Source organism: Penaeus vannamei, chromosome 30, assembly GCF_042767895.1.
Source record: "Penaeus vannamei isolate JL-2024 chromosome 30, ASM4276789v1, whole genome shotgun sequence".
Classification (NCBI taxonomy): Eukaryota; Metazoa; Arthropoda; class Malacostraca; order Decapoda; family Penaeidae; genus Penaeus; species Penaeus vannamei.
Window position 1 is genome coordinate 25,863,835 of NC_091578.1, and position 8,050 is coordinate 25,871,884.

The 8,050-nt window shown below is 37.7% G+C and overlaps 2 protein-coding genes across 3 annotated transcripts; one reads left to right on the forward strand and one right to left on the reverse strand.

The window, feature by feature from the left end:
* Positions 1-2,762: 2,762 nt before the first annotated feature.
* Positions 2,763-4,134, reverse strand: LOC138867439 (uncharacterized). Its single transcript, XM_070143258.1, has 2 exons — positions 4,009-4,134; positions 2,763-3,207 (listed from the first exon to the last, which is right to left on the reverse strand). Exons 1-2 carry the CDS (start codon positions 4,015-4,017, stop codon positions 2,917-2,919), a joined length of 300 nt encoding a protein of 99 aa, XP_069999359.1. The 5' UTR covers positions 4,018-4,134; the 3' UTR covers positions 2,763-2,916.
* A 2,116-nt stretch (positions 4,135-6,250) lies between these two features.
* LOC113821873 (uncharacterized) lies at positions 6,251-7,649 on the forward strand. 2 transcript variants are annotated; one of them, XM_070142766.1, is made up of 3 exons: positions 6,251-6,407; positions 7,205-7,297; positions 7,352-7,649. In XM_070142766.1, the coding sequence occupies exons 1-3, from the start codon at positions 6,399-6,401 to the stop codon at positions 7,493-7,495; spliced, it is 246 nt and encodes an 81-aa protein (XP_069998867.1). In that variant the 5' UTR covers positions 6,251-6,398; the 3' UTR covers positions 7,496-7,649. The 2 variants fall into 2 exon arrangements, with proteins under 2 accessions (XP_069998867.1, XP_027230202.2); XM_027374401.2 differs by having other exon boundaries at positions 6,256-6,407; positions 7,205-7,649.
* Positions 7,650-8,050: the final 401 nt, after the last annotated feature.

Genomic DNA, 8,050 nt, shown 5'->3' on the forward strand with positions numbered 1-8,050 from the left:
TTGGTGTTTCGACCATTCACCTTGTGTCATGAAAGCATTAACTTGAATTGTAATATTTCTATTTCCGATATTGCGAAAATGGGAATTGCTAGCGTAGATATCCAAGTATTCATATGTAATCAGTGAAGTCATAAGATAAGAATCGAAGCCATCATGAGAAGTTATTCATGGATAACATTTATATTAGTAAAAATTACAATGAATTAGCTCTTCTCCCAAATATTTCAGAATACTTCTTCCCTTTTCCCAACTCCCCCCTCCTCCCCATCTTATCCAGATCCTCCTGCTCTATCTCCTTTGACTCTCCTCCTCCTCTCTTCTTTTTCCTCTTCCTATTTCTTCGTTTTCTTCTATTTCCTCCTCTTCCTTCTATAGTATAGTTAATTATCATCCTATCATTCTCACGTTTTTTGTTTGTTTTTTTTCGTCCCCACTTCAGAAGCTATTCCAGTAGAACGATATATAACAAGAATTATGTAATGAAGACATTACTAACAAGAAAGGGGATAAAGAGGAAAGGGAATAAAGATCTTGGGAAGAGGGGAGACCGTCCCAGTAGATAGATAATTACGAAATACAGGACTGGTAAAAATATTGATGATAATGGTAATACCAATAACAGTATTGACGTCATTGGTGATGAGAATCATAATTAACGATAATAACACTTATACCAGAGTTAGAGAGCACGGATGCGATATAGAAAGACAAGGAATAATGGAGAATTATCGGAAAAAAGACCCTATAACTGAGTGACCTTGAACTTGACCTCTGGTGCAGAGTGGAGGTCACTTTCATTCGTGGGCGAGTGCTTACTCCCCCCCCCCCTCATATCTCTTTCTCCTTATTAACACATTTTAAGGCTACAGTTCCGAGGGATTTAGGGGGGAGGGGGTAATTATCCGTATCTTTGGGTGGATTTTTTCTTTATTTGTTTACGGCAAAACATATAATACTACTTCCTTTTTGTGCTAAACTTTCAAAGAGGACTATGTTCGAATATACTGTTAGGAATGCAATATGAAAGCAAAGATAAATTTGGTACATGTTGAATAAAAGGTATGATCAATAGATAGATATACAATGAGAGAGGAGAGAGAGAAAGCAGGAGCAGAAGATAAAATATGAGAAGACAAGGAAGCGAGAGAAATAAATAAATATAGATGAATAAATACAAAGATAGAGATGGGGGGTAGTATAGAATTATTATTATTCAATGGCATTCTAAAAATGCAATATGAACAGTCATTAAATAGAAAAAAAAACTTTAACAAGGCATAATCACTGCGGGTGTGGGGGGGGGGGGGGATTGTAGAACCAGGGGCGGGTCCAGAGAATTTTCTGATGGGGGTCACAGGGAGTAACGACAATATATCTGGAGAGGCACCCAAAAGTAGCAAAAAATAAGGCTGCTCACTTTAATATTCATGTACAACTACACATTGTCTATGTTTTCATCTTACTTTTCTTGGTCACAAGGTTTCAGCTTTGCTCTAGTCTTGACGTGCAGCGTCGGTAAAGAACGTTACGCAACGATTGACATTACGACAAGTCAATCAGATTGCAGGGGGAGGGCGCCCCGTGCCACCATGGAAGCACCGCCCCTGGATAGAACTAGCATTTCCAGCACAACAGTATAAAAAGAGGGCGAGTGTAAAGAAGAAAGACGAGATAGAGAAAAAAAAGGAATAAGAATAAGCAGTAGTAGTATTAGTAGAAGAAGCAGAAGTAGTAGTGGTAGAAGAAGGGCAAGAAGAAATCGCCCAGTCACAAAACACGAACCGGCTTGATTGACCTTGACCTCGTTTGGATATGGACTTGGCTATACACAGATATAAATACATTCCCATCAGATGGGTAGGTAGATATATATAAGAGAGATATGATTATATATTTGTATATACATATCCATATATGTGAATATTCATTGTGTTGGGCCTCTCGTGATTTTAATAAGCCGGTCATAAATCTGTAGAATCTGGACAGGGGGTCAGCCTCGGGGTCAGCTTCAATGTCAGGATATCCCCTGGGGTTAGGGTAAGGGTCAGTCCCTAGGTAAGGGTGTGCAGCGGGGTAAGGATAAGCCCCAGCTTGGGGATAAGGTTACCTTAACTCTACCTTCACCTCTCTGAGAAATCTACTCAAACTACCATATCGATCACAAATTGATATGGTTACTAAAGATACGATAATTATTGTAAGGCTTTACATAACTGAATATTCGTATTATCTTAGAATTGATTCATGAATATTTCATTGATCATTCGCTTGCTTTATGATTTCAATTCTAAAATGAAAAAAAGATAATATCAATCCTATTCATGTTTGTTTCATATGAGAGTTTAACGAGATTCACTAATGGTTCAAAGTAGCAATTCAGAGATCAAATATGAACTTCTGTCACTATTTACTGAAATATATCCTTAACAGCAGATAGCAGTGTCATGGAAACGATTTTACTTTAATAAAAAGTCAGTAGGAAAGTATGGTGTATGTATAATCTCTACCACTTGCTTTATGCTAATTTCAAGTTCCGGTTTAAAAATCCTTTTTATTCTACCTGTATTAGGTAATAATATTCATACAATAAAATTGCTTTGTGTGTTTTTTCTATCAAGTTCATTCATTGTGTTCTGCCACAACTCAGTGATGCATATCCATTCTATTTTCTCTTTTTTTTCTCTCTCTCTCTGCTTCTGTGCTTCGTACTGTCCATTTCTTTCATTTGAATCCAATAAGGTGTTTGATTTAACACACATAACTCAGATTTATGATTTTATTCCAGCCATTTCAACGAAAACACGCCAGGAACTTCTTTACAAACACACAGACGAAATGACACACACGGAGGCTAAGTCGTGGCGCAAAAGGCACTCAATCGTGGAAAACGAAAACCGTCGTTGGATGTCCTCGTCTTCACCCCCGGAAACGGAAGGTGCGCCTGTACGAGTAGCTCCTGCGGGAGTATGATCTCCGTCTGTAGTAGAAGGACAAAGGATCTGCTTCAGGGTCAGCCTCGGGGTAAGGGTAAGCTTCAGGGTATGCCACGGGGTAAGGGTCTGCCACGGGGGAAGGGTCGGCCACGGGGTAAGGGTCGGCCACGGGGGAAGTGTCGGCCACGGGGGAAGGGTCGGCCACAGGGGAAGGCATGGCACGCGATGAACCCAGGAGGCCATACAGGGCCACGGCCACGCCAAGGAAGACAGTCTGAAAAATATAAAGACCATGATACCTATGCTGATGCATGGTATAGTGATGGAATGATGATAAGAAACCTGATAAACACACCTTAACGAAATTAATACTTGTTGAACATTCCGGCAGAATCGTTCATTCATTTCCATGTGTCATGTATGTCACATAATGCGCCAGGATAAAAATGATAACTTGATAAATTGACGTCTTTTACACACACAGGTGTAAATATATATCATATATATACACATACACACACATACTGTGCACGCGCGCAGACACACAAATATAAATATCCATATCTATCTATATATCTATCTATTTACCATAACAAAAGTTCAAAATTAAACAGCATTGCAAAGTACTAGGATTGTGAATAGTTGCGTAGTTTAAAATAGTTGCTGGGAGAGGGTTTTTCTTTCATATTTATCAAGAAAATAGTTTGAAACAGCATGCTAAAGACATTTCTGTGTGGATTGCTATCTGTGAGCGAGACTTGCTGAATCGTGAAAAGTGATACAGTATATCTGTTGCAGATTTGCTATTTTAAAACGAAGTCCAGCGGTGTCTCATAATTCTGAATGCCGAAGTCAGGTTCAAAATGTTGACAACAATGCTCCAAATTTCCTTAAAAGTCATCCTTTCCGTGAAATCTATTTTTTGATCACTTATGTATATAAATAAATAAATAAATATATATAGATAGATAGAGAGAGAGAGAGAGAGAGAGAGAGAGAGAGAGAGAGAGAGAGAGAGAGAGAGAGAGAGAGAGAGAGAGAGAGAGATGACCAGACTATGAACTGTCAAACTCACCAGCTTCATGATGTGTGGACAAGATATCGCGAGCCAGGTCAAGCGCGAGCTGAAGCGAACCGCCTCTGGACCTTCTTATATACGCCGCGAGAGGCCCTGACCCGCAGTAGGGAGGGCTCTTCCTCGGGACAGTTCCCTCGCCGCCAAGAAGAGCAACAGCTGACCGGCATGCATGATACGAGTTGTTTTTTGCGAATGGTAAATATCTGAATTTGTTTGGCTGTAAGTCATATTGTCCATAGTGTAATCAACTGCTGCCATTGGTATAGTCCTTTTTATTCTGATTGAAAGGACAATAGCATTGATGGTTATTATCAAAACAGTCACCACCTTTTACCATTCGTATCATCATTATAATATAAAGACAGCATCATCAACATCAACCCTTCGTGCTAGGATGATATAACTTATATACATGACGTATGTATATATACATGTAGATAGTCCGGAGTCTAATCCTCATTTATCCTAATCGTTATTTATCCTGAATCTAATCCGACTTTATCCCGAATTTTATTAATCTGAAAATTTCACAGGTCTAATCTTCATTTATTCCGTCTAATCTGAATTTATCCCGAATCTAATAACCTATCCCAGTGTACTAGTCTATCCCGAATCCCCACTAGCCTAATCAAGTGATCCAAAAGCCATGAGCAATCCAACCATAAATTTTCATGTCGATCCGTCGGCACTTTTCCCGTAAAGGTAAAACTCCTAGTTAGAAAAAAAAATATATATATATAACAAATATATATATATATAATATATATATATATAAATATATATATATATATATATATATATATATATATATATATATATATATATAACAAAGGACTGAACTTACTGTATCACATTCGATGGAGATACCACCAATAAAAACAACAATCACAAAATAACAATAACTAAAACAGCCGCTGCAATAGCATCAGGGTGACCGATGCTATACCCGCCAAACGTTTCCTAAAGTAACCGGTTTTGCAATCTAGTTTTTGCTTCTTTTTTTTTCTTTTCTTTTTTCTTCACAAGCAGTTGATGATCACATTGAAATTAGCCTGCTACCCCCCCCCCCCCATCCCCTATATCCCTTCTCTCTGCCAATACATTCCTAATTAGTTCATATTTGTTGGTTCCAGTCGTTTCTTCTGCCTAAATGGGTATGTTCCCCGCGGTCGTTTTCCTATTCTTATTCTTAATAATTCTCATGTTGAGGCTGTTTCCTAGAAACATTAGCCCACCGCCGCCCAGAGAGAAAAAACATGTATATATACACAAAATACATGTATATACATATGAATATACATGTGTATATACACGTGTGTATGTATGTATGTTTATAAACATATGTATATAAATATGTTTATACATTTGTATATATATGTACATATTTACACACACACACACACACACACACATATATATATATGTATGTATAAAATATGTATACATAAACACAAAACATATGAATACATATTTACATATATACATATACAGTACATATGTGTATATACATACATCTATACATACATACAAATATATACACATTTATACATACATACATACATATATATATATATATATATATATATATATATATATATATATATATATATATATATATATATGCACATACACATATTTCAATCCATAGTATACACATATTTACAGGAAAACACACAAGTATATGTATCTATGTATAGATATGTATATATATATGAAATACATATACACATAGAAAATCGTATATATATATATTTATGTTCCCCTATCCCTTGAAGTTTCGAATAAAATTTGTTATTAAAATCGTAATTGCTACTGTAATTGACTTTACAAGAATATTACTAAAATATATTTTTACAAATCTTTCTAAAATCAAAAAAAGGATAAGCAGTTGAGATACATACGACTAGCAAGTGACTCCTTCGTGACAAAGTACATGTATATGTATGTCAGGTCATATATGTCATGTCATCCTAGCACGAACGGTTGATGTTGACGATACTGTCTTTACATTTTTTGCATTGTAATCTGTTTAACCACAATGATAGTAACGATAATAGGAATGGTAAGAGGTGGTAATTGTAATCATCAATGTCATTATCCTTTCAATCAGAATAAAAAGGACTATACCAATGGCAGCAGTTGATTACACTATGGACAATATGACTTACAGCCAAACAAATTCAAATATTTACCATTCGCAAAACGCTCCTCATATCTTGCATGCCGGTCATCTGCTGCTCTTCTTGGGGTCAAGGGATCACCCTGAGGGAGGGGGAGGGCCCTCCCTACTGCGGGTCAGGGCCTCTCGCGGCGTATATAAGAAGGTCCAGAGGCGGTTCGCTTCAGCTCGCGCTTGACCTGGCTCGCGATATCTTGTCCGCACCAACATGAAGCTGGTGAGTTTGACAGTTCATAGTCTGGTCATATCTCTCTCTCTCTCTCTCTCTCTCTCTCTCTCTCTCTGTCTCTCTCTCTCTCTCTCTCTCTCTCTATCTATCTATATATATTTATTTATTTATTTATATACACGTATAAGTGATCAAAAATCAGATTTCAAGGAAAGGATGAGTTTTAAGGAAATTTGGAGCATTGTTGTCAACTTTGTGAAGTAAACCTGCATTCAAAAGATTGAGACACCGCTGAACTTCGTTTTAGAATTGCAATTCTGTAACAGATATACTGTATCCCTTTTCCCGATTCAGCAAATCTTGCAAACGGATAAGATTCGACACACAAATCTCTTTAGCATGCTATTCCAAACTATTTTCTTGATAAATGTAAAAAGAAAAAAAATCCTCTCCCAGCAACTATTTCAAACTAAGCAACGATTCATAATCCTAGTAGTTTGCAATGCTGTTTAATTTTCAAAGGTTTGATCTTTTGTTCTGTTAGATATATAGATAGATATGGATATTTATATTTGTGTGTCTGCGCGCGTGCACAGTATGTGTGTGTATGTGTATATATATGATATATATTTACACGTGTGTGTGTAAAAGACGTCAATTTATCAAGTTATCATTTTTATAATCCTGGCGCATTATGTGACATACATGACACATGGAAATGAATGAACGATTCTGCCGGAATGTTCAACAAGTATTAATTTCGTTAAGGTGTGTTTATCAGGTTTCTCATCATCATCTCACTATACCATTTATCAGCAGGATTATCATGGTTTTTATTTGTTCAGACTGTCCTCTTTGGCGTGGCCGTGGCCCTGTATGGCCTTGTGGGTTCAGCGCGTGCCATGCCTTCCCCCGTGGCCGACCCTTACCCCGTGGCAGACCCTGAGCCGGTGGCCGACCCTTACCCCGTGGCAGACCCTGAGCCGGTGGCCGACCCTTACCCCGTGGCAGACCCTGAAGCTTACCCTTACCCCGAGGCTGACCCTGAAGCAGATCCTTTGTCCTTTTACTACAGACGAAGATCATACTCCCGCAGGAGCTACTCGTACAGGCGCACCTTCCGTTTCCGGGGGTGAAGACGTGGACATCCAACGACGGTTTTCGTTTTCCACGATTGAGTGCCTTTTGCGCCACGACTTAGCCTCCGCGTGTGTCATTTCGTCTGTGTGTTTGTAAAGAAGTTCCTGGCGTGTTTTCATTGAAATGGCTGGAATAAAATCATAAATCTGAGTTATGTGTGTTAAATCAAACACCTTATTGGATTCAAATGAAAGAAATGGACAGTATGAAGCACAGAAGCAGAGAGAGAGAGAAAAAAAGAGAAAATAGAATGGATATGCATCACTGAGTTGTGGCAGAACACAACGAATGAATTTTATAGAAAAAGCACACAAAGCAATTTTATTGTATGAATATTATTACCTAATACAGGTAGAATAAAAAGGATTTTTAAACCGGAACTTGAAATTAGCATAAAGCAAGTGTTAGAGATTATACATACACCATACTTTCCTACTGACTTTTTATTAAAGTAAAATCGTTTCCATGACACTGCTATCTGCTGTTAAGGATATATTTCAGTAAATAGTGACAGAAGTTCATATTTGATCTCTGAATTGCTACTTTGAACC